Source organism: Hypomesus transpacificus, chromosome 11 (genome assembly GCF_021917145.1).
Source record: "Hypomesus transpacificus isolate Combined female chromosome 11, fHypTra1, whole genome shotgun sequence".
NCBI lineage: Eukaryota > Metazoa > Chordata > Actinopteri > Osmeriformes > Osmeridae > Hypomesus > Hypomesus transpacificus.
Window position 1 is genome coordinate 15,890,030 of NC_061070.1, and position 25,919 is coordinate 15,915,948.

Consider the following 25,919-nt stretch of genomic DNA (forward strand, 5'->3'; position numbering starts at 1 on the left):
AGTCACCTCGTCAGGATCAATGCTCTCCTCCAGGAACTGCTGCAGGGTGACCACCTCGCTGCCCGGGGAGCCAGACTTCTTCCTGGCCCGGCCGGAGGTGCCTGGTCCAGGTGTGGTGGAGGGGGTGGGGGTCTCCAGGGCTTTGCGGAGCTGCAGGGGGCTCTGGTGGGAGGAGCGGGACAGGGGCTGCTGGACGGGGCTGCTGCCGCTGCTTGACCACACCTCAGCGTCCAGGCTCAGACTGAACTCCCCGCTGCTCTCACTGTGCGGCCTGCTCAGGCTGCCGTTCAACGTGCCTGCGTGGGGTAACCAAACGTGGGGTTCAGGGCGAGGCTACGGTGGGGCCTAGGGTGTGGCATTATGTACAAACTGCTCAACGTACAGAGAGGGAGGAGAAGGGAAGGAATGCAGGAGAGAGGGGGAGAGGGAGAAGAGTAGTGGAGGGTGGTGGTGGGTGTTCTGGGGAGTGTGGGAGCGTACCTTTGCCCTCGAGTGGAGAAGGGAGGTGGGAGTTATTATTACTATTACTACGCGTGGTCTTGTTGCTATGGAGGCTGGAGGGTCTGGAGGCTGGGCAGGGGCAGAGAGGGAGCACATATACACACACACACACGCACGCACACACACACAAACACACACAGAGGGTATAAGAGAACACATCACGCAGGGCAGCAGATGGTGCGTGCAGGGCGGAGGGACAGGAGGGCGTGGCACGATGCCAGGGACACTCCCCAAACATGCCCAATCACAAACAGCGGTAGATGGAGGACTGACCAGGGACCGTCCTAGAAGGAACAGAGCATGCAGCCTTCATAGGGCAGGGGGGGCACAGAAAAGAAGGGACCCCAATCTGATTGGGTGAGAGACGGGAGGGGGAGAGTGTCGTGGCCCAGGTGGGCAGCCATGTGAGGTTGGCATCAGTGTGTGCATGGCTGCTTCACATCACTCGGCAGGCAGGCAGGCAGACAGAGGGGGTTTGGGGGGGGGGTTCAGGTGGTTGACTGGGAGGAGGGGGGCCCAGGGAAACCGACCAGGCGGTAGGTCAGGTGTAGTCATGCGCTGGTAAACAAAGAGGCGGGGCTACCGTTGGTAGTGTTGTGTGAGTGGAGGCTTGCATCAGTGTCGCAGAAACACCAATCAAGTGTCAATCCAGTATTCATGACAACCAGTGAGCAGTTTAGCTTTAACAGCATTGTAAAAGGTGGTTGAGAGAGAGCGATTCAGAGACCAATGCAAACACACGCACACATACACGGCTGGATCACTTCCTACAGATGCTACAGGGAACTCTGCACATAGTGTTGGGGTGGAGAGGAGAGAGCGTCTGAGCCCTGTGACAGACCTGCAGGCCTGACACAGTCAACACAGTACAGCTGGCTGAGTCCACATCCTCACACACACACTGGTCTATGGATGCAACATCTGGGGCTTTAAAGGGCCAGTTTAGACTTTAGACAGACTTGTGTCCACTGCTGATGAGTTGGCTAACTCAAGGTAACACAGTGCTGGTTCAATATACGTGAACTTTAAATGTCCTTTTAATACTGAGTCATGTATTGTAACTCCAGCCAAAAGGGAGTGGCCAAACACTGTGCTAATGCATCATCAAAGTACTATAAAGCTGAACCCTGTGTTCAGTGCTAAATGGGAGGATGTTTCCCCAAGCCAGGATATGGAAGTAATGGACAGTAAGAATGACTGATGGGCGTTTGGGAGAGGGAGGATGGAGGATGGAGACAGGTCTCTCCTGGCCACTAATGGACCCATGCTGGCAGCATCACTGTTAATGGTAGCAGGAAAGATGTACAGCACGCATTAAGGACACCTTTCTTCTTAATGCTAACAAATGATGGGGTACAGGCCTGGTTTATGACTCATGTTAATGTGCGTGCAGCGCTACGATAAATAGGTCATCTTCATTTTAGTGGTTTACCATTAGAGGGTAGTTTTCTGAACACGGATTAAAAGTCAGAAAATCTAAATCCGACTTTTTGTGGAAGCTCTCCATTGAAGCTTGTCGCTAATCTGGGAGCATGCTTAATCTGAATCTGGGCCGGAGATTAGGTCAACCCCAATACTGGTCTGTTTACGAGGTTCTGTGTTCCAGTAGGAATCCAGAAGGAGTCAGGTCCTCTTACCTTGACCCCTGACCCCGCTGGGCTCCTCTGAGGACGCAGGCACGTCCTCGCAGGATGCGTTGTCTGGAGGTCATGGAGAGAGGGGTCATGACAATACATAATGTAGAGAACATGTTACAGTCCTCACACATGAACATACTACATATAAAAGTTGTATTTACTATTTCCCACTTGACTCTTTGGATTCTGACCTTTGACCCTGAGCTTTTGTCTGCCCCGATGTCCGGCAGGCAGACTGAGGGTGGCGTAGTCGATGGCGTTGGTGGAATAAGCCATGGAGCCCAGCTCCTTCATCCGCTGCCCGCCGCTGCCACCCCCCTCCACGTCCTCTGGGCCGTCCAGGTTGTCCGAGCTGTTGACCCACTGGCCCCCCGTGCCGGGCCCTGCCAGGGCCATGGTCTGGAGCAGGTCATTCATGGCTGGAGGTGGGATGGAGGAAAGGGACGAAGGTTAGGAGGGTGGATGTGTGGCGTTCCTCATGTACCCCACTAGCAGTCTCATGTCAGCTCCAATATCTGCTTAACTGATTCCCAGAACCAGCCACTTTCCTAATCAGTTATCCACTGACTCTCAACGGTATATTGACAGATGACGGGTCAGTGGTTCACGGTGTGCTGAAGCTGAGGTGGGGTGGGGCAGGCGTTTGAGACGGCTGGTGGGTACATCAGGAGCAGTTGGGGTCTGTCTCTGAGACACAGGTGAGTTACCCCCCCCCCCAACAGAGAGACGAGGGGTTGTCTGTGTGCGATGGCAGAGGGTGTGTGTGTGAATATGTGTGTGTATGTGTGTGTGTGTGTTTGCCTGAGATGGAGAAAGGCGTGTGTGTTGGCGTGGGGCATGCATGGCTGCTGGGAGCAGCTGGGGCATTCAAGGCACCGGCACAGTCACAGGCAGAGAGGCCCATGTCAGCAGGGCATGCACAAGATCTGAAATGCAGCCGGCCAAAGACTTACAGAGAAGAGAGAGAGAGAAACAGTGATGGAAAAAAGAAGAACAAACAACGGAAGCTTGAGACAGAGAGAGAGAGAGTGGCGGGAGCAAAAGAAAGAGGCTCGGAGAATGCTCCATTTCAAGTCCTACATGGTGACTGTGAGTGGCACAGAGAGAAAGAGAGAGAGAGCCGGGTGATTGTGATCGATTAGCCATGCCTGCCCAGTTGCAGAGGTAGAAAGGCAGCTCTAACCCTGCCACAGGCATGAAGCTCGAGCCCAGAGTCACACACAAGCACGCACTTTATACAGTTGGATGGAAAGGCACAGAGTCCCTCCTTACTTTACAGCAACACACACAAACTGACTAAAGGTCTAAATGAAGATCAGATAGTTACCACAATACAGGACTACAGAAAGATAACTACAGGAAGAACTACAGCTACCAATCACATTACCTCTAGAAAGATGTTAATGGTTGAGTAGGGTTAGTAGTTTCTCTCTAAAATCTTACCTGAACCCATCAACAAAGTCAGCGCATTGAGGTGTATTCGGTGGTCCTATTAGATGACTATCATACCCACTATTAATGACTGATGTCATAGAGATTAGTAGTTGTTTACGTTTGAGTGACTTGTACTGTACAGAGTGAGCACAGAGCTAGCAGCGACATGCTAACAGAAGAGAGGCAGAGTGGAGCAGGCAGGCACAGGTCATTGGGAGGAGGTGGAGGAGGCTAACACACGAGCTAGCGGAGGGCTTACACATGGACCGTCTGTAGATGGCCTTCGCTTTGTCTTTGTCCTTGGACCGGTTCCTCATAAAGGGCAACCTTTTGAGAGCTGTGGTCAGTTTAGAGGCCCAGTCAGAGCAGGGGAGCGACAGAAGAGCCCACCCGGGGGGGGAGATGGAGGACAAGAAAAAAGGAGGGAAGAACAGATGGATGTTAAACGTTGCCGAGCAACAGGGAGAGAAGTGCGTGCCTCCCTGACGCCTCAACTGGGATGGGAACATACAAGGGCACGTATGTACATCATACTGTTAGAACGCAGACAATCTGATGTGCGTGACATAGCAGGCTCCCATTCTTTAAGGCAGATGCTACGGACAGATGACAACGACACACACACACAGACACACACGTAGGGTGCAGTATATTAAATGGTGCAATCAGGAGAGTAGGAAGGTGAAACGGAGGGAATGGTGTCATGACCAGCGACAGACAGGCATCAGGGTTAGGGCGGAGGCTGAGACACCTACTGCTGCCCCGTCACGACCTCATTGGACAGCTGTCCACCCTGCTGACATGCAACATGAAGAATGTGGGCTCTTGTAAGAAAAATATTACGAATACTATGTTTTTAGCCACTGCTTTTGGAATGTATTGTTTGAGGTTGTATGAAAGTAGATTTTTATTGTTTGTGTTGTGCTGATCATCCTGCATTGGTCTTCGTCTATAGCTTGAGATTATGCCTAAAGACTGCTTCAAGATTGGTTGTGAGAATAAACACATAAGCATAGAATAACATGACAATTTGAGAATGTAAAAAAACATCTGTCGTATTGAAAACAGCCAGATGCACAATTGCATTGCACCTTTTAATAGATACATGGGTTAAGCAGCATGTACTCTACATTACAGCCACGCTGTGCAGCTCCACCAGATTGGACGTGGATGAGACTCATTCCAGACCAGACCTAGATCATTAGACAGCCTGAGGTATTGTGTGGATCTGAGGATCTGCACAGCCTGACTGTATATGACCACCTGATGGACACTGAAGGACGATGGAGTCACCACATGTGGACATGCCCTGAGTGACAGGAGAACCCAGCTCAGAGCCACAACCACCCCCCCCCCCCCGCCCCACCCCCTCCGCAGCGTACCATTGGTCGAACCCTGCACCTGCACATGGGAGGACTGCCCTCTCCTCCCTTTCGCGGAGAAAGAGAGAGAGAGAAATAAGCAGAGGAGGCATTAGGAAGTTTGGCCTCTTGGCACCTTTGCACCACAAAGTCGCCAATACTCTAGGAGTTGATGTGTGCGTGTGCGTGTGCGTGTACACACATACATGTGTGTGTGTGTGTGTACTCACTGCTGCTCCTCTTCTGTGTGAGAGTGTCGTCCAGAGAGTTGGACCCGGAGCCCACGGAGGAGCTGTCCTGGCTGTCCAGGGGCAGCCCCAGGAAGCCCTCACTGGACTCTGAGCGCGACGGCGTCAGGGTCAGCGAGCGCATCCTCTCACGGCTCTTAGGCTTGATCAGCTTCCTCATCTTCAGGGTGATCCAGTTCCCGCGTCTGAGGAGGGACAGGGAGCGGTTAGGGAGCTGTCCCCTCACGCTCCCAGAGCACACGGTTCCCCCACACACACGCACACACCAAATGTAATGTCTTAAATTGGTGTTTGTAGTTACATGGTCGTTAATGAAACCTTAATGTAAAATGTCGGCCCATCTGCTTCTAACCATGTTCATCAGAATGCTCCCAAACCATCCAGCTAAGATTCATTCATTTCAACCATTCCAGTCAATTAGGCTTGTGAAGGAGCCTTCTCTGCAGCTATCTGGCTCATACATATTTCATCAGGACTAATGCTGAGGGACCGGTTTCCTAATCTCAGCCAGCTGTTGCTTATAGAGGGAGGCAGGGGACTGGGTGGCATCCTTCAGGCTGCTGTAGGTCTGCGTTAGCCCACATTATGAATCACAAACCACTAATGCGTTGTCTGTTGGTTCATTGATTGACACCTAAGTTCGTCTCTCAGAAGTGTATTACCTGCGTGGTGGAGAGGGGTCGTAGAACTTGTACTGGTCCATGATCTTCTCCTCCAATTTCTCCTTCTGTCTCCTCAGCTCGTTCAGCTTGTCTCTGAAGACGAGAGAGAAATGGAGTCAAGAGGGGAACAAAACAACAAACATCACAGGCCTAGAAGCGGGTACGTCTCAGGCCTTTGTGGTCAGAACGGTTCTCCAGGTCGAGGTTCCTGTCTCACATGTACTGTCTCTGCTCCACGTGGAACAGGTCCTTGCTCTCCATGGTCTGTTCCAGCAGGGTCCGGTTCTGCAGCATCAGCGTCTGGATCTGGTCCAGTAGGTGTCGGTTCTCCTCCTCCAGGTTCCCTTTCACCTGACTCAGCAGCTAGGAAAGTACAGACACACCAATGAAGGGAGAGTCTGCTTGAAAAAACAAATACTCAACATAATCGGGATTACTAACATGAATGACCATTTGACCTTGCAGCAACACACCACCCAGTTTTGACTGAGTAGGATGTGGGCTTCATACCTCACACTGGTTGGTGAGCTTGGTAAAGGTGATGTCTAGCTGCTGGTACTGTTCTTTCAGCTTGGAGAACTCAGCCTCCATCCTGGTCTGTTCTAGCGTGGCGTTGTTCATCTGGGTCTTCAGGCTCTTGTGGTCGGCCTGGAGGCTGTCGTTGTCCTTCACCAGCTGACGGTGAGCCGCGTTCAACCTAGACGACACGCACGCACACATTCACAAACAGATTAAATCTGAATGAATTGTCTCTATCAAAGAGTTGCTCTTTGGTTTTGTACAGCTGCACACATTCAGGAAGATGCGATGACACGACTTGAAAATGGGATTAACAAACCTATAAACATTTTATCGTGTGACAATAAACAAAACCCCTTTGTCAAGGCGAATTGCAGCCCTCTGCTTGAAACATCTCCAATCTGCCTCTCAACACATGTACACACCTCAACCTCCCACCAGTAGAAATGTGGTCGTGCAGGTTTCATTGCACCTGGACTGTTTAAGGATGTTCCCCTTACACCACCCTGCCCTTCCCACATTCCACACCTAACAGTTACCCCCCAGGGGCCTTTTTTCCCCAGCCCCTCCTCACAGACATACACACCCACAAACCACACACAGACAGCTGACTCACTTCTCGTTCTCCTCTTTCAGCTTGCTGTACTCTGCGGCCGTGACCTCGTGATTCTTGTTCTCAGAGAGCATCTTCTCTTGTTCCGTCTTCAGAACCTTCTCCAGCTCCTCCAGCTGAGCCTTCTGCTTCAGCAGCTGGTTGTACCTACACGCACACACACACACACACGTATTTCAGTCTGAGGGCAGTTCTAGAAAGAGTTATGAGAGAGGGACTCAAAGCGGCCTCTCACCTGTCCTCCAGGTCTCTGTGTTGCATCTCCAGGCTCTTGTGGGCGCTCTTCAGCCCGCCGTGCTTGCCTATCAGGGCCTCGTACTCGGACGCCTGCCTCTCGTGGAGGGCGGCCAGCTTCTCGTGGTCCCGCAGCAGCAGCTCATAGGTGGACCTCAGGTCCTCCTTCTCACGCACCGCCCCCTCCTTCTCGCTCTCCGTGCTCATCTGCTGGCTCTGCAGCTGTGCATTCTGGGCCATCAGGGCGGCGCTCTGGGAGTTGAGAGTGGAGGTCTCAACCTGGGGAGATAATGGCGCGGGGTGGGGGACAGGGTGGGGATAAACTGTCGTTTATAACCCATGGCTGCGTCGTTACACATCTGTCAAAAGCGCTCAGTCAATTTGGAGAGATGTCTGTGTGGTTTTATGGACAAATTAACATACTGCTTTGAGGTTTGAAACACGATCATAACTTCACAAGGTTTCCACCCATCTGGACAAAAGTGCATCTCAGTTCCTGACCACAGGGGGCGCTGTGCCTTCAAGGTCTCATGCTCTCTCCTCCACGTGAAACAGTAAATGAGTGGAACACATTCAATTTCAGCCTAAAGCTGGAATGTTGGAGAATGTTCCGTGGTCAGGGTGTTTTTGCCAGGTCAAATCCCAGCTCACAGACATGCTGAAAGTTGTCATTAGTTCTGGCTTTGCAGTGTAGAAGGCCGACAAATCCTGTCCTGATCTAGATTTGACCACAGCTTGAAGTTCTGCCATGAGCGACACGCCTAAATAGTAGCTGGGCTGGGGAGTTCTCTCCACACATTGAGGTGGAGAGGAGGGTTTGACTGTAACTACAGGGTATACAGCACATGTACCGAAATGAGTAGCTCAGTGGGAAAGCTGAGACCAACAGACTGTAAATGTAGCGGCCCATATACAGGTGAGTAGAGCATGCAGGGTTTATACAGTGAATATCCCCGTAAAAAACGACAAGTACGATAGAAACGCAGGATGACCACGGAGACACTGGACAGCATCTACATTTTACATTTAGTCATTTAGCAGACACTCTTATCCAGGACGAACCACAGTAAGTACAGGGACATTCCCCCGTGGCAAGTTGGGTGAAGTGCCTTGCCCCCACACAACGTCATTTGACTCGGCCGGGAATCGAACTAGCGACCTTCAGATTACTAGCCCGATTCCCTAACCGCTCAACCACCTGACTCCCCTAGTCTAGTGCGATAGCCCCACCAGAGCAGCGCAGCAGATGGCGGTGTGGAGGACAGACCTGGATCTTGGCGTTCTGGGTCTGCAGCGTGGTGTTGTTCTCCTGCAGGGTGGCAGTCTGCCTCTGGAGGGCCAGGATCTGGGCCTGCAGGTTACTGCTCTGGGTCTCCAGCTGCTTCAGCTGGCTACGCAGTGCTTGCTTCTCAGCCTGGAGGGTGGCATTCTAAAACACACACACACACATTCACATAGACTGCAGACTGTGGAGGTATTTTACACTGCCACATCTCATACTGACAAAAATGCAGTGTATTAATTTTTTTTTTCTTCTCGAAAATCAGTTTTTTAAACTGAAGGGGCACTCACGTTCCTCTCCACCTCGATGAGGCGATCCTTGACCTTTAGCAGCTCTCGCGTGGCCTCGTGACTCTCCTTCTCCCACCTGCTGGGCTGAAAGTCCTCCTCTCCTCTAGGGGGCGAGCTCTGCACCATCCTCTCCTCCTCCTCTCTCTGGCGCAGCGCCTCGTAGTTCTTCTTCACCTGCAGCACAGAAAGCCAACAGGTAGATGAACCTCCCTCTCCCGTAATCCCATGAATCACCGCTAGAATCGAAGATCTTGGATAGGTTTAACCTACTACCACTAATAGGCTAACTGGTATGGTCTATGTATGTTGGAGAGTGAGTATTTACTAGGGTTGATTCAGGTGAAATTCCCTAACTTGACATTCAAAAACACACAGCTGTTAGTTGTTAGCTGTAATTGAAGAACAGTTTGGAGAAAAGTCATTCCACAATATTTTCCAGACTTGGAGCCTCATAAATAAATAAAACTAATGTGGAAGGGAGAATGTATCAATAAAGAATGACTCAATTCTTGAGAGAGACATTATCCGTTTCTCCAGTATGCTTTTAACATCCAAGTCAGATTGAGTCTCTAGCATGTTTTGTACACAGTGTTCTCTGAACAGCAGCTTTGCTTGAGTGGAGTGCTGTATCATTGTTTGAGTACAGCAAAGTTACCCACTGGATTCTGATACTAGTGGTTCCAGTTAGAAATTGAGGACATCATGTTGATGAATAACTTGAGTGTCAAATATTGTCGTTTTGCTCTTCAAGGTACACCAGGTTGGGTACTGACTGTTTTGAGTTCTTGGCGTAGCTGCTGGTTGAGGTTGGACGACTCCTGCAGCCTTGCCTCCAGGGCAGCGATCTTCTCCTCCTTCATCTCCAGGGAGGACTTCAGAGAAGACTCCAGCTTAGACTCAAGCAGCTTGTATCTGAATATAAACACATTTCATCCCTCTTTAACACAACAGAATGCGATGATCAGCAGCAAATTTATGTTTTAAAGTCTCTTGGTATAACTACAGTCAACTGGTATTGCACGGTTGTGTGTAAATAAACAGTGACTTAAGGTTATGCTCACGTTCTGTCTCAATGTGTGTGTGTTTCACCTGTCTGAGCTCTGCTCGTCCTGCAGCAGTCCCTCCTTGTTCAGGCCGATCTTCTCCAGCTCGTGAGTCAGCTTCTCCAAATCATTATTCATCTGCTGAGTCTTCAGCTTCTCACTCACCAGTTCCTGTAACACCACACACACACACACACACACACACACACACACACACACACACACACACACACACACACACACACATCAACGTTTTAACTTCTATTAATCAATAATCTAACAGCAATCAACAGTCTAACAGCAACAATGGAAAAAAGGTAAATCGCACAAAGAAAAGTCACTATTACATAATGAAGACTCGGCTACCATTCTTTCCATGTGAAAGCATTACCCCAAGATAAATGAGGTTAACATTCATTTACCCAAACCCTTCTCAAAAGACTCCGCCATCCTCACCTCTCTGAGTGTGCCTAGGGTCTTCTTGTCGATGGACGTGAGTTTCACCAGCTCCTTATTCTCCTTCTCCAAGTCTTTGACACGAGTGCAGGAATCCTTGAAGAAGATCATCTCCTTGCCCAGTGTGCGGTTCTCCTTCTCCAGCTGGGAGAGGCGCTGGTTGCTGTCGTCCAGCTTAGAGTCCCTGATCTCGGCCTGCTGACGCAGACGCTTGTTCTCCTTCTCCAACTGCTTCTTGTCCTTCTCCAGCTGAGAGCTCTCCTGCTCCAGAGTTTTGTTCTGAGGGATGGACGGAATGGAGGAAGGGATGGATGGAGAAATGATTCATCCAACCACTGATTTGATGAACTGATAGCTTAACTGTCGGTAAGTTATCAGTTTTCCTTGTCTTCTTTTTTGATATATATGAATTTTGGCATTTTATGCGTTGTTTTGATAGTGACAGTTTGAGAAAGACAGGAAAGGCAGGGGAGGAAATGACCCTGGCTGGATCAAACCCGGGTCACTGTGGAAAGGCCTTACCCTACTAGTTACCCTACTATCTAGATGAGCCACTGGGGTGCCTCGTCCCTGTCCATCCTACCTCCTGCTCCAACTGCTCCAGGCGCTTGCTGGAGATCTTCAGCTCCTCCAGGCTGCGTTGCAGGCTCTGGTTCTCCGCCTCCACGTCCTGCAGCTCGGCCTCCAGCTGGGAGATCTTCCGGCTACTGTTCTCCAGGGCCTTCTGCAGACGCTGGTTCTCCGTGTCCAGGCCCTGGTAGCTCACCTTCAGCCAAGTCGAGAAAGAGGAGGGTGAGGAATTAATGGGATCAGAACTGGTCTTTTTTGGGCCAAGTTTTTGCCAATTTGCAGCCTGGCTAAGATTGTTAGACCATTCCCAACGATTAACATGATATTCATCCTCACCTCCAGCCTCTCAGTCTTCTTGGAGGAGGCCTTGAGCAGCTCCATGCTGCGTTTCAGCTGGCTCCTCTCACTCTCCAGCTCCCTGTTCTCCATCTCCAGCTGGGCAGCCTTGGCCCCCGCCGAGCGCAGGTTCTCCGCCGCCCGCCGCAGCTCCAGGTTCTCCTCATCCAGCTGGGCGTTCTCCTTCTCCAGGGCCTCCAGCTGGAAGGACGTGTTCCTCAGGCCGTCCACCTTCTTCTTCAGACGCCGCGTCTCCGCCTCCAGCTCGCTGTTCTCCTTCTCCAGGGCAGACACCTGGGGAGGAAAGACACTGTGTGTTTACCTCAACACCCACGATATCCATATGTAACTACATGTAAAACACCTTTTTTTTATTTATTGGGAAGTTGATGCAAAGTGGCCATGCGCTAATTAGAAATATCTCAAGACACCAGGGCTGAAAAGTCCTGGTGTCTTGTGTGAGCCCCCACCTTCTCACAGGTGATGCCCAGGCTGGCCACTCTCTTCTGCAGGCTCTCGTTGTCCCTCTCCAGCCTCTGCACCTGCAGCTCCAGCTCCTCGGCCCTCTCCCCCTTCTCCTTGCACAGCTCCAGGTCCTTGCGCAGCTGCTTCCTCTCAAACTCCATCTTGTTGAGCTTGGAGCTGGTCTCCCGGATGGACTCGTGGAGAACCCGGTTCTCCTTCTCCACGTCTTTGACCCGGGCCTCCGTGCCTACCTGGCACCGCTGACGTAGCGACGAGATGGTCTGGGTGAGGTGCTCGTTCTCCTGCTCCAGACCTGTTACCTGAGGGGGACGGGGGGTGGGGTTCTCATAAGTCTTTATGTTCTTCATTTGTCTCTGATAGGGAGACTGTGTGTACTATTCTAAGCTATTTCCACTATGGGTTGTATCTAATCCCCTTGAGGCGTCAGAGATCTGGTCTTTGAGTCATCTTAATGACATGCTTGTTTGTGTTTGTGGGCTTATTTGTCATCCATCTGCTCTCTTCATCCCTATTCCAAATGTTGTGACATCACAGCTAGATCAGCTTCGTGAAACTGGTAAGAGCCCAGGACAAAGACCGCGTTCAACACGGACAACTTGAAATCTAAATCCGACCGATCCCCCCCCCCTCCCTAACATCATTTAGAACGTCTCGGAACAAGATTCAATAATGCCGTTTTTCTTCTCGACTCACGCCAAGTGAGCGGTTGTTATGGTGACCAGGTTCCGTGCGCTTACCTGTCGTTCGGAGTTCTCCCTCAGAGTGTCCAGGGTCTTCTCCAGCAGGGCCTTCTCCTTCATCAGCTCCGTGCTGAGGCCCTCTGCGCTGCGGACGCTCTCCCTGTCAGAAGTCAGCTCCAGCTCCAACTGCTCCAGCTACAGACACACACACACACGCATGGAGACGGTTGGTTACCACAAAAACAGTATTTTGCACTAGCTGTAACTAGGCGCTTCACCCCCCCAACCCCACCCCCCCCCAAACATACTGACTGAAATCTAGAAACAGGAAATTGTTGGTCCCTAGCTTATTTTAAGCTTGGGACTGGGAGTGCTGGGAGTGAAGGGAGGGATAATTATCTGGAGAGCGGTCGTTAAAGAGGAAGGAGAGGTGAGGGGTCTGAACCATCTCTGAATAAGCGCCTTTCACTGTAGCCCTCATCACTCCTCTCCTCTCCTGCTGACACAAACACAGACACCATGACAGAAACATCAAGGGCTCACAGTTTCACACAGGCAAGCCCCTCTCTTGCTCCCTCACACACACACACACACACACACACACCAGAACCCTTTCACAAAATCACACACAATCCTGCATTAACACTGTGGATAAATTCTTCAAAAAGGCAAGCTGATTGCTAATCAAGATATACTCCCAAGTACCTAATTCTGTCAAAGCAGCTTAAGTGAAAACCGTCTGCCTGTCTGAACACAGACAGTTGAACTGTCACTATTGTTCGACTGTTCCAGCATGGATTCTCTGCTTCATGACTGCGAAAGCCAGCAGCGATTTGTATTTTAGTCTCTCCTGAAGCCTTTGTGTAAGAAAGGCACATTTTAAATGCTTTTTCACAGACATAGGCTCATGCATCTGAAAATAGCAAGGGAGAGTTGGCTAGCTTAGTGAGGGGTGTTTCAAGTGTCAGGGCTGGTAAAGAATAGGAAATGGGCTCCAGAATGTTACTTTTTTCTTTTCTTCTTTCAGTTCCTTCAGTTCCTTTAAGCCGTTTATCTCCCCCCCTTTTTCCCATGCCTACCCTAAGTGCAGGGTGTCTGGGTGAAATATAGGGAGCAGGGCCCAAAATGCTAATGAGGGGACACAGTTAAGGCAGTTATGGGAGAGTTCAATCAGGAACTTGTGGGAGAACATCATTGGTGGTCTGAGTGCAGGGAGTGTTGAAGACTTCAAGTAGCTGCTATGAGGACAGAGGAGGCTTCAGTATAAGGGGTCGAGTAGGACGAAGGCTCAGGAGGTTTCAGGTAAGGGTTATGAGTGGCTAAGAGAGAGGGGAGAAGAGTCGGTAGACAGCTACTGTAAACAGGGGGGCAGGCTGGACCAGGGAAGTTCCTGGCACCATCAGGTCCATGAGAACTAGAGGTTGGTGTAAATATCTGAACTAACCTTGTGGGTAAGCCTCTGGTTCTCCTGATTGGCTTTCAGCAGGCGTGAGGGCTTTTCTCCGGTGCTGTCAGCCACGCCCCTCAGCTGCTCGACGGTTTTCAGCAGCGTCTGGTTCTCCTTCTCCAGTTTGAGCAGCCGGCTGGAGGTCAGCTCGTTCACCTCTTGGCCCAAGGACTTCTGGGGGACTGGACACGGGAAGGGGCAGAATGAGTAACAACACGGTAAACCAGGCTCACAACAACAGACACATCCTAAATTCCAAAGATTTTGTAAAAAAACTTTGGAATTTTAGTAACAACCCGGTCTCAAACACAGGACTGGGTTGTTTGCTAGCTGTGATCAGATCAGAATGAACAGCAGTGCTTTTGTTCCATAGTATCACAGTGGTCAGCTAGTTAAAGTACAAACAAACAAAAGGGTTTATCCAGATCTAAACCAAGTAAACCTCCTTAACAGTGTTCATACTGCAGAGCCAGAGATTATCCTGCTCCAGCAGCCTTTACATATTAATTACAGGAGTTAACCAAGTGTTATTAAGCCCTGGCCAAGCTGTTGCATAGGGGGTTGGGGGTGGCTAGAGGTAGGGAGAGGGGCCAGGGATAGAGGCTAGCCAAAGTGCTAGGGGCGCTGGTCTAAGCTGACAGCCCCCCCCCCCCCCCCCATGACAACCCCAGGGTGTAACCCTACACACCCACCAACCTAATTGAGTTATATGATCTAAAGTTAAGGAGGTGTTTTAGCTCTTTAACCCCGCCCCCTCCCCTCGCCCTCCAGGTCCTTCACCCTCGGTGACGTCGGGGGTCTTGGACAGCTGCTCCAGCTCCCAGCCCAGGTGGAGGGACTCGTCCATGCTCTGCTTCTGGGCCATCTCCAGAACCAGGTTCTCCTCCATCAACTCGTCCATTCGCTTCCTGTCCATGTCCCGCTCCTGAACAACACACAGAGATTTAAACATATGGGAATTTTTCCTTTCTTCATTCTTATGGCATAATTTTTACTACCCATCTCTCTCTCCCTCCCCTCCCTTCCTCCCTCTGTTCTCCAGCTCACCATTTCCATATCGTGGATCTTGGACTTGAGCTGCAGGCTCTCCTTCTCCAGTTCGTGGAGCTTGTCGGAGCGGGATCTGGTGTCTTCCAGCTGGTCCTCCAACATGGACTTGGTCTCCAGAAGAACCTGGTTGTCCTCCTTCAGTTCCTACCAGGCAGCATGGGAGACCACATGTTACCCAGTGCGACCACAACTCAACCACCACAGCCATCGTCCCTGTATCCATGTGTGTGTCTGTATCCATGTGTGTGTGTGTGTGTACGTATCCGTGTGTGTGTGTTACGTACCTCTACTCTGGCCTTGTAGAACTCAATGTCATGGAGCCGCTCTTTGTACCGGCCCACCTCGCTCTCCAGCTTGTCCACGCGGACGGCCTTCTCTCTCAGCGCGTCCAGCTCGTCACGGTAGGCCCGCGCTGACCGCGCGTCCGACAGCAGCTGCTGGCTCTGGAGGGGAGACACGCCACACACGTTAGCAACATACGTCTGTGAGATATGGACTTACAGGTACAGTACATCACACACACTCCTACACAGAATATGACGAAATTCACCTTGAGAATATGGAATATCTTATGAAATATGATCACACACTCCTTTACAGAATATGAAGTTAAACTTTAGAATATCTCATATAATAAGTAAGATGGTAAGCCACATTTTCTGGTATTGGTGTGTATTCACATGTGCACATCCACTAATGTATTAAATGGGTTCCACACCACAAATTGAATGGGATTGAGGATTTGACATGACCTGACCTGAGAGAAGTGCTCTTCTCCCAGAACCTGCTAGCCTTGTTTAAATCTAAATCTATAAATAAAAGAACATCTTTGCCTACATTCAGAAGGTTGCGCAACTATACATAGCTCAGCCAGTAATCGGTTAAGTGCATTACCTACTAAGAATGAGGAAAGTAAACAAGGGGAAGGAGATGGTTTGATATGTTGTGTAACCCAGAGGACAGCGTAGGTGCCCAGAAGTCTCGAAGCTGTCTGAATAGCTTAGGTAGCATCAGAACGTGTGGGTAGTAGGACGTGACAATCGGTGTATTTTTGTAAGCAGGGTGTGTGTCCCAGGATGTGTGTGAGTGGGTGATTGGCATGGTGGGTCAGTGTGTTTGTGTGTGTGTGTGTGGCATAGATCGTACAGCTGGAAAGATGCCATTGTCTATAGTAGACCTGCAGCATGACCTGTCTGTGTGTGTGTATGTGTGTGTGTAGTTTCCTAGAGAGTGAGTCTACTACACTACTTTGGAACCAAACACCAGCTGATCTATGCCAACTAAGTGCAGTGCTAAGTAGATTACCTAGTAAAGTGAGAAAGGATTCTGAGCTTGGTGGAGAAAGAGAATTATGTGGCTAGGGTTTTATAAAATGTTGTGCTTGGATATAGTATAATCTTGTGCTTGAGTATTGTACAGTCTTGTAGGGGGGGTATAACAGTATTGTGCCAAGGTATTTGCAGTCTTGAGCCAGGGTGCTGTATTGAGTCACGTACCTCGTGTTGAATCCTTTTGAGTTCTGTCTCCATGTGCTCCAGTTCCTGTCTGCAGTCAAGCAGCTGCTCACTCTTCTCCTCCCTGAGAGAAGCAGCGGGGGAGAGGAAGAAAAGAGGAAGAAAGAGAGGGAGTATGAAAGAGCCAGAGAGCCAGTGAGGTGGTGAAAGAAGAGGGAGAGATGGGGAGGGAGAATGAAAGAAAGAACACATCAGAATCATCTTAAATATTTGTATTCGTCAGATGACGAATGATGATTTTAGGAAACAAAATTCACACATATTCCATATCTCCAAACATGCAGTTTTTTAGAGATTGGGTGATCTTCCCAAAATGACAAACGATGTACATAGGATTCTATGTTGCTGCCCTTCAAGCAAGAGGGAAAAGAGGTTCAAATTGTACGTTTCGAGCTACATCGACAATTACAAAGGTAAAGTTTATACTCACACAGTAAAAGTAGCTAGCTATCACTAGCTAGCTATCGAATGGATTTGAGCAGTAACATTAGCTGCTAGGCTAGTTAGCTAGCTAACCATTTTTAGCTACATTACACGGCTCAATCTCACCCATTCACCGTGAGACTAACGCATTTCACAAGCAACAAGTATTTCTCACACTGAGAAGTAAGCGATGTGTACAATTGTGTACCCGCTGTGTACAATTAATGGAGGAGGCACAGGCCTCTTACAGTGGTAATTTTTCTACCAAGTTGAAAGCTGTCTCGAGTAAAGTTAAATGCCACCCAACAGGCAACCCCCCCAATGTTTACTGCCCAAACGTTAACAGGTATGGTAATCTCAAATAAAACTTTTGATAAAACTTGAGAGCCCTGAAATTATAATGTACTGTTAAAACCGGTTTTTAAAAGTCAAGTTTCTACCTTCACCGGAAGTTTTAGACCTGGCCTGTTTTTTTTTCCCGGAAACACGTAGCTATCACCGTCGTGTTCACATAGCCACAGAACAGCGCTATTCCAGAACTCATAATCACTCAAGTGTGTCCATCAACAAATGAACTTGGTGTCTATTTTGAAAAGTGTATATTTTTCTTCTGAAGAGCCAATGACAAATGTTGAGTGATTAAACAAGTAGTTTCCTGTACTATTCTTGACCTCTACCAAAACATCCTTTTTCTCAGCATGAACAACACAGTTCAACTGAACACATACACCCACATCATTCTCAACCCCAAGACCAGCTCAAGGCACCATGCAAATCTTCCAACTGTCACAGATAACATCTGAGTTAGTGGGAACCCCACACACACACAAACAAGCTGGCTGTCAAGACCTGGGCCTAATCCTGGAGGTTCTGGGTGTGCAGCCAGACTTTGTCATGGTGGTATAAAGAAAGAAGAGAACCGTGCATTCTTCAGAAGTTGTCCGGTGTGTTCACTCCACTGAACATCTGAAACTGCTCATTGGTGACGTCTACCCAGGTTCAAACAGCTCCTCTTGTATTTCTGTTTCTCTTTCTGGGTCTTGTTTGAAATATTTGGGTCTATGTGGGGCAAATAGACCTGCCTGGTAGGATATTAATAGAACAGAGCAGATCAAGGAAAGGAGACAAGGAAAGAAAACCTCGCAAGTCTATCGAGACACAGCCTGACACGTGTGTTTACAGAGGGCTGGAGATTCTAGAACTGACAATTTCAATTCTATTTCCATTTCCATTCATCCACTTTACTTTAATACAAAGAACGTCTATTAACCTAAAACCTAAATGTTCTGCAGCTGTCCCGGCTACATCTGCCTTTGCAGAGAAACGGGAAAACATCCACCAAACCTCTCATGACAGTACCTGTTCAGTCTCACCTAAACAGCAAACAGGTTGTCATCACCAGCCCCTGTCTCCCTCCTGCCAGTCATTTGTGTGTCTGCTTGTACATGCATAAGTGTGTGTGTGTGTGTGTGCAGGCCAGGACAAAGAGAAAAGCTGACAGACAGACCCAAAGCTCTTCATCCATATTGAGCATGTGTGGGTGGCTGTGACTCTTAACAGCTCCAGTCTCACAGTACACATCGCAGTGCCTGTCTACCACACACACACACACACACACACACACACACACACACACACACACACACACACACACACACACACACACACACACACACACACACACACACACACACACACACACACACACACACAGGGTTTTCCGCAGCACTTTTCAGTTAAAGCACCCTAAGCAACACACGCTTGCCGCCTTGACCACATAGCCCCCCCCCCCAAAGTTTTGTCTCCCTTCTCTGCAGAATGCATTAGTCTATCGCACAACCCCCCCCCCCCCCCCGGTCTGACAGCAAACCCCACCCTACCACCTTAACTAACACATTTTCCCTGCACATACACGCAAAGACAAACATGGCCTATATTCATGACACTATCCTGAAAAGTAACGACAATTTTACATATGCATCCAAGCTCAACAGAATTATTACTTTGGAACTTGTGGCGCAGAGTATAAGGAGAGACAGGAACTCAGAAAGTGGGTCAAAGATTTAGACAGCATATCTACGATCATCACCATCCTTATCATCATATGAGAGCTGAGACATCCTCTAGTCTGATCTAATCCAGGCCACCCCGTCATGTGACTGCAGAGCATGCTAGGGGCAGGCTGTGGCAGCGTGCAGCCTGGACAGGTCAGACAGCTCCACTCAGATCAGTGACCCGACCAATCAGACGCATCAACAGTCTACGTTTGTATGATGACCAAAATCATCTTAGGTCTTTCATTAGCAGTGTTTCAATGTATGCCATTTGCTATGATCTGCAGTTTGACATAAAACACTATTAGAGCAGATACACTTCCAAGTAATCCCTCTCCCCCCCCTCTCCCATGAGGTCGACTTCCTACGAGTGACCACTAGCCTTTGTCAGAGCACTAAAGAGGAAGCTCTATAATTCATTGGTGCAGGGTAAAAGCCTGCAGCTCCGTCTGGGCTGGGCTGGGGAGAGGCCAGGGGAAACATGGTCCAATGACCCTCCTTGCCCTCCCTTGTAGCTGAAGTTGTTCTTCCTCTAACTGCATCCTGCCAACGTTTTTCACTGCTCTCTGGCGTCCCTCAAGTGAGCTCAACAAAACCCCATTTATTGATTTGCTCCGGAGAAGCGGGATGCTATGCCAGATAGATACTGTGTGTGATATACCGAGTGAACATGACTGAACAAAGCTTGGTTCAAATTGCATACATTCATAATAACAGTACTGAGCTTTTCCGGAGTGAGGAGTCTCCTAAACAAGCCCTGGGGCTGTGCGATTTATGGATGTTGTTTCCCTGACACAGAAAACTGAGTCATGCTGCCATCCTCAGTCATCTCTAGTCACAAAAGAGAGAGAGAAGTGATGAGAGATGGAGAGAAAGACTGTCTAGAGTACTTCACTGTCTGTCCTTTCATATCAACGAGTCAGCAGAAGTCACATAACTGCCCCATAAACACAACCAGTCTCGTAACAATGCAGAAAGGAGTCAGAGGATGCTTAGTAAGCCTTGTCAACCGATCAAGCATTAGAACCCTCAAATTTTCCTCTCGAAGAGGCCAATAAGAGCTAAATAACTGAAGAGCTTCTGAAGGAACTCGAAAGACACTTCCAAGCTCCTGCATTCTAACGGCTCAGCCAATGGCGTTAGGGTACTCACAGCTCCTGCATTCTAACGGCCAGCCAATGGCGTCAGGGTACTCACAGCTCCTGCCGCAGGCGTCTGATCTTGGCCTTGGCGTCCGCCAGCTCCACGGACAGGTGCTGGCGACTCTCAGTGCGCCGCATGCTGGGCGAGTCGTTGGGGGACTGGGCGTAGGGCGCCAGGGGAGAGAACTGGCCACAGTCCCTCTCCTGGGTCAGCTCCACGATGGTCTGACAAGACAGCGTGGGACAGGGTTAGTTACATCTCTGCATCATTCAGTGAGGACACAACATAACACAGCTACAGGATCGTACAGCTCACGTGGGAATACAACTCAGAAAAATAAACGGTTTGAGAATGAACTCCCAGAGTATTTGGTCGGGTTGGGCATTGTGTTTACAGAATATCGAGACCGCCCCTCCAGTATCATCATTTACATTTAGCATTCCTCGATCAAATGTCCTATTAAAATGTGGAAAAAATAAGCTTGTAAAACACGATTGAGTGTTTGTCAACAAACAACACCAAACACAGGTCAAAAGTGGCGCCTCGCTGTGTCTTTATCTGCTCTCCTACTGAGACGTCTGACAGCCACTGAGATTAGACTGCTAGGAGTTCAGATTACACGGTCCCAGATTAGGAGCAGCCTCCCCGTGTCTGGGTCTAACAATGGGCTGAGGATAGAGTTTTAGTAGCCTGTCGGGACACTTACACTGTATATTCCCACCATGGTAATCACAACCTCAGATCTCATCCCCCACTCAAATCCCCCCAGTGCCCACGTAAGGAAATGGGCTTTTAATGAGGAGCGGCTGGCCTTTTCTACTGAAGCTCTGGAGTCTATTATACTCTCCACACACACACACACACACACACACCCACACACACGCATGTGCAGGGACATATCTACCAGGGAATCTATACACTTGCACACACCATTCACAAAGAGAGAATCATTTACCATGCACCCTCTACTGAAAACCTACACACACACACCATTTGGAAATGCACACATTTGTACCCTTAATGCATACGTTATTGACCTTTTTAGGATTTTGGTACTGCCCCATCCTGAAAACACACACAGCCCTGTACCTCCAGCTGGTCGTCCCTCTCGTCCACCAGGCGTTTGAGGTGGAAGGCCAGGCTCCTGGACAGCGTGTCCAGATCCTCGGGGGCGAGCTCTCCTCCCTCCAGCCACTGCAGGTCCACCACATTCTCCTGGTTGTGGGTCACCTGCAAACACACATCACCTGTCAAGCCTCTGATAATCAACAGTGTCGACATCACAGGTGTAAGGCTGGGTGTCAAACCTGCCCCCACCTCTCATATGCTAAAGTCTGGAGTTTCTGGACGGTCTCAACTTGATGGCTCTCACACCCCATTCAAGATGTGGTCTGATTGGTTGGTCTTGTGTATAAAGCGAATTGTAATGCATTGTTGTGTGGATTCTTCATCTCCTGAGACCTTCTCCTCAGTTCTCCCTTGTCCTACTCCTTGCTCACCTCTTGCTTTCTCTCTGATTTACACTGACCATGGTAGAGTAGGTAAGATTTAAAGCTTTCATATTGTAACATGTTGGCCTTGTAATTGATTTCATTCATTTGCAAAGTTATTAAATGCGTATTTCATTTAACCGTACTTTGACCATTCTTGTTCTGCTTTAACCCATAGATTAAAATACCTGGACACTGTTCAGTTTCCCATCTTCCTTTAAACCATAGGGGAATTAGTTTAGGTTGTTTGGACAATACTTAACCCCCTACACAGGCCTCAGGCCTCTCTTTAGGCAAACAGTTGGGGTTCAGCTGTGGGGAGTAACAGGAAGTTTATATTTAGTCAAATATAGTTTAACTAAATCTATAGTTAGTTAAATTAAAAAAACAATATTTACTACAGTGAAGCTATATATAAACTACAGTGAAAACTAATTTGAGGCAGTTGGAAATAGCACAACATTTATTTCATCTTTTGGAAGAATGGAAGCTTCTTGTGGCTACCGGTCCACATGTCCTTAAATGGCCCGTTACTACGCAGCAAACAGTGCGTAGTAACGGGCTGAGGAGTTATTCAGTCCAAACTCTCAGTACCTCCTGGATGTGAGCTGCTATGGCAGCCTTAGTGTCAAAGTCCAGGCTCTGGATCCGCTCAATGTACTCTTCCTTCTTCTCACACTGCAGACAGGGAGGGAGAGACATGGAGAGGTGAATTGGGGTAACCCCTCCAACCCCCCCCCCCCCCAACCCCCCCCCTCCACACACACGGCAGACAAAGAGAAGGGCAGATCTGCAGTTTAGAGTCTGGAATGTTCCTGAGGTCTTGGTGAGGTCGGCTCTGCTTCCCAAGAATAGGAGTTCGGAAAGCGAGAATGTGTAGGAATGCGTCTCTCCCTGTTTTATTATCTTAGTCGGTCATCTACACAACAGTCACCTACACAACAGTCAACTACACAACAGTCAACTACACAACAGTCAACTACACAACAGTGCGGGTTGAGAGCAGCCGTGCCTTATCTAAAGCAGTCACAAGGTGTTTTTGTAGCATGCAGCCTGACACTAGCCACTACCACAGAGAAGCATGATGACTTCAAACAGACATTCTCAACAAGATCTCTAGAGAAGAGCCACAATAATATACAGCAAGTATGGTAATCCATCAATGACTTAGAGTATGGCTATGCTAGGCAGCATAGTATTGGTGTGGGATTATACTGTATGTATGGGTCAGTGTACTGTAACCATGGGTAACACCATGGTAGTCTGGGTCACAGTCAGGACAGGCTGGGCCCCCAGTGGAGCAAAGCGACAAGGACAAGCTGGGACAGTCCCCCCCCCCCCCTCAAACTCCAGACTGACCCCACGGTGACCAAGCACCCACCACCTGGCTGTCAACATGCCAACAAGGCTCAGACGAGAAGCCCAATCAGAGCTGAGGCTAGACTAGCTCAGTCAGACTGGAGTCTGACTATTAGTAGTCACCAATGACATGGAGAGTTGGAAGTACAGGTCATTTGAGTCACATCGGTGGGTCTTTTTGACCAGAAGGTCACCAGCTGATACTAGTATAGAGAGCCGACAGCACACTGCAATCCTGTTTCCTCCCAGAGGAACCCACAGGGAGCGAGAGCTAGTCTGAGTCACAGTTACTCATCCACCCCAGGGTGGGATTCTACCAGTTGGAACAATGGAGAGGGGGTGAGATGACTGCTGTTTGCAATGTTAGTCAGTAAGAAAGTCGTGTAACAGTGATGGAGATGGACATGCGTTTGTCATCGCTCAGTACAGGCCTTGTGTGCTGCTCCACAGCAGGTTAGGGCCATGACTCAGGACAGGGGCTCACAACCGCATCCCAATGCTACACAGTACAGAGCAGGTAATAACATGTCCAACTGCTGGAGACAGACCTAGACACCAGTATAATTGGTAGAATGCCAAGATAAGTAATATATCGATGACTTACCTGAACAGCACAGCCGAGCAGCAGTAGCAGCAGTTTCCTCATCTCCTCCAGACCTTGCTCTGTAAACACACACACACACACAGGTTAAGTAATATTCTTATTGACAATCAGAAAAGATCACACTGACAACATGAAAACCCTCAGCCGCTTTACAGAACAACTGAGGATTTGAGTGGTATTGACAGTAAATGGTAGTTGTACTGTCCTGTGTGCTCTCTGGAGAGCCAACCTGAAGGCAGTACGGTATGTGCAGCAGTTGTGTATTTCAGGCGTGCTGCAACCTGGTGAGGCTCAGCCTCGATACGAGGCCAGGGGATGCTGGCTCAGCCTCGATACGAGGCCAGGGGATGCTGGCTCAGCCTCGATACGAGGTCATTAAATGACGATATACAAAAACAGCTGTTCAGAGGCTCATATGGCTGAGGTAATCTGTAGGATTGTGTTTAGTGTAAAAACGAGCAGGTGGTGCGTGTGTGTCTGTGTTTATATATTTGTGTGTGTGTGTGAGTGTGTTAATGTGTATGTGATAAGCCAGATCGAGATCATCATCATTTGCCCGTGGGGGAATGGCATAGTTATAAATGCTGGGTTGTAAACAGATTACTGGCAGCAAGCTTAGACAACTTCCGTGTTTGCTGAGGAAGAATAATGGCAGTTATATGTAAATGTTCCTTGTCTTTGTCCTCCTCCAAAACACAAACGGGAAAACAATAGACAAAATATAAGATAGAAAATATTATTTGAATGTGTAATGAATATGTGTGTGTGTGTGTGTTTATGTACATACGGGTGTGTGAACCCAGGCATGCTTGTTTGTCCGCCTGTTTGTGTCAAACAATCAATAGCAGCTGAGAGCAACGCAACACAGCACTGCCCAGTGGGAGGAGGACAGGATGAGGTTTAGAAGCTCCTATTTAGACAGATCTCCTGACAGATCTCCACCTGGTCCTGTCCTGCTCCAACAGGATGTTTGGGCTCAGAATAAAAGCATGAACCATTTTCTTCCCGGGAGATAACAATAAATAACTCTTGTCCTATATTTCCTACCTCCAAAGTCTGGGACATACGCAGGTCAGACAAAGAGCTTTGCAAATTTCAAAGTAAAGGTAACTTCAATGTTACTTATACCCTCATATCTCTATGGACATTATTAAAACTGATGAGAGCTAGATTAAAATACCAACTAAGGGAATATGCTGATGTATAATGCAAGCGCTGCCATCGATTTCTCCTTCAATTGATTATTGGTATTGATTTGGAGGAATTCCTCAAGGGAATCCCCCCCCCCCGATAACGCAACCCTACGACATTCTCTTCATTCTTCGTGGGTCGATAGAGACTAGGGTTGTTAATATTTCCCAACCCAAGTTATGTCTGAAGCACTTCCGTTGTGTCTGGGGAACAACTAAGCCTTGAGCTCGACCTTCTTCTGGAAAAATTTGTGTGGAAGTCTGAAGATAACGCCCTTCTCTGATAAGACACAAGGGGAAGCAGCGGAACACAGATGAAGCACACCTGGACGCCTCTCTGGAATACAGGAAGCAGTCTGAGCTGTTTGTGTACCACAGGTGAAAATAAACAGTCACAAAATACTTTTTTACTTGCAAATTGCTATTTCTTATCAGCAGAAGGCTTTATACAGCCCCATCCCAGGGGTATGGAGAAAAACCTACAGAGAGAGAGAGAGACAGAGAGAGACAGAGAGAGAGAGAGAGAGAGAGAGAGAGAGAGAGAGAGAGAGAGAGAGAGAGAGAGAGAGAGAGAGAGAGGGGTGGGTAACAGGGAGAGAGAAAAAGGGAGAGAGAAAGGATGAGAGAGTGAAGGAGAGATGGAGAATGAGAGAGCACAGAGGGAGCCACAAAAACAAGAGCGAGCGAGGGAGCCACAAAAACAAGAGCGAACGAGCGAGCTTTGGAGTGATTTGGAGAAGCGAATCATCCTGAGCGGAGTGGAGCGCAGCAGATAAGGTAGGGGCAGGCAGCCTGCTCAGGATGAATTATTTATACTGGCTGACTGAACTGAACGGAGCATCACTGAGGAGAGAGCAGAAAGAGGTAGAAAGAGAGAGATAGAGAAGGAGGGGGGAGGAACAGCACACAGCAAGAGGAATACGGATTAAAATAGATGATGGAAATTTTCCCCCAGCGTTGGTGAGTAGCTAGGGCTGTCTGCAGGCTTTGTTTGGATAGTTCTCTGCCTGGTGTGGCTTCCTCCCTCCACTGCTACACTCCCTCCATCCTTTCCTCCACCACTTCCTCCTCCCTACACACCCCTCATCCTTCCTCCACTGCTGGCAGGAAGTAGAGGGTCACTCGGACAGTGACTAAACCCTCGGAGCTTCACCCCATTTCCTGCTTGGGCATTGTGAACAGAAACAGGAGGGTGTGTACAAAGTGTGTGTACGCATGTATGTATGTGTGTGTGTGTGTGTGTGTATCTTCCTGCTGGTCGATTACCGTCCAGTCCCTCCCTCCCCATGTGGA

The 25,919-nt window shown here is 49.0% G+C and overlaps 1 protein-coding gene across 5 annotated transcripts in view; it reads right to left on the minus strand.

The window, feature by feature from the left end:
* The window catches only part of ccdc88ab (coiled-coil domain containing 88Ab), a 51,501-nt gene that overhangs the window by 4,440 nt on the left and 21,142 nt on the right, over positions 1-25,919 (minus strand). For 2 of the 5 annotated variants that reach the window (XM_047028724.1, XM_047028719.1), the window contains exons 5-33: positions 23,437-23,495; positions 22,068-22,151; positions 21,073-21,213; positions 20,038-20,207; positions 16,346-16,427; positions 15,134-15,292; positions 14,847-14,993; positions 14,580-14,724; positions 13,797-13,981; positions 12,410-12,547; positions 11,657-11,971; positions 11,187-11,480; positions 10,864-11,046; positions 10,281-10,559; positions 9,871-9,995; positions 9,555-9,693; positions 8,782-8,955; positions 8,477-8,638; positions 7,211-7,488; positions 6,979-7,122; positions 6,354-6,540; positions 6,061-6,206; positions 5,844-5,936; positions 5,164-5,366; positions 3,832-3,909; positions 2,330-2,557; positions 2,139-2,201; positions 481-570; positions 7-296 (exon numbers count right to left, since the gene is read on the minus strand). In XM_047028724.1, coding sequence (XP_046884680.1) covers positions 7-296; positions 481-570; positions 2,139-2,201; positions 2,330-2,557; positions 3,832-3,909; positions 5,164-5,366; positions 5,844-5,936; positions 6,061-6,206; positions 6,354-6,540; positions 6,979-7,122; positions 7,211-7,488; positions 8,477-8,638; positions 8,782-8,955; positions 9,555-9,693; positions 9,871-9,995; positions 10,281-10,559; positions 10,864-11,046; positions 11,187-11,480; positions 11,657-11,971; positions 12,410-12,547; positions 13,797-13,981; positions 14,580-14,724; positions 14,847-14,993; positions 15,134-15,292; positions 16,346-16,427; positions 20,038-20,207; positions 21,073-21,213; positions 22,068-22,151; positions 23,437-23,495 — 4,781 coding nt within the window. Of the gene's footprint in view, positions 1-6; positions 297-480; positions 571-2,138; positions 2,202-2,329; positions 2,558-3,831; positions 3,910-4,954; positions 5,003-5,163; positions 5,367-5,843; positions 5,937-6,060; positions 6,207-6,353; positions 6,541-6,978; positions 7,123-7,210; positions 7,489-8,476; positions 8,639-8,781; positions 8,956-9,554; positions 9,694-9,870; positions 9,996-10,280; positions 10,560-10,863; positions 11,047-11,186; positions 11,481-11,656; positions 11,972-12,409; positions 12,548-13,796; positions 13,982-14,579; positions 14,725-14,846; positions 14,994-15,133; positions 15,293-16,345; positions 16,428-20,037; positions 20,208-21,072; positions 21,214-22,067; positions 22,152-23,436; positions 23,496-25,919 lie in introns of all 5 variants that reach the window. The other 3 variants (XM_047028725.1, XM_047028722.1, XM_047028723.1) reach the window with 3 other exon arrangements.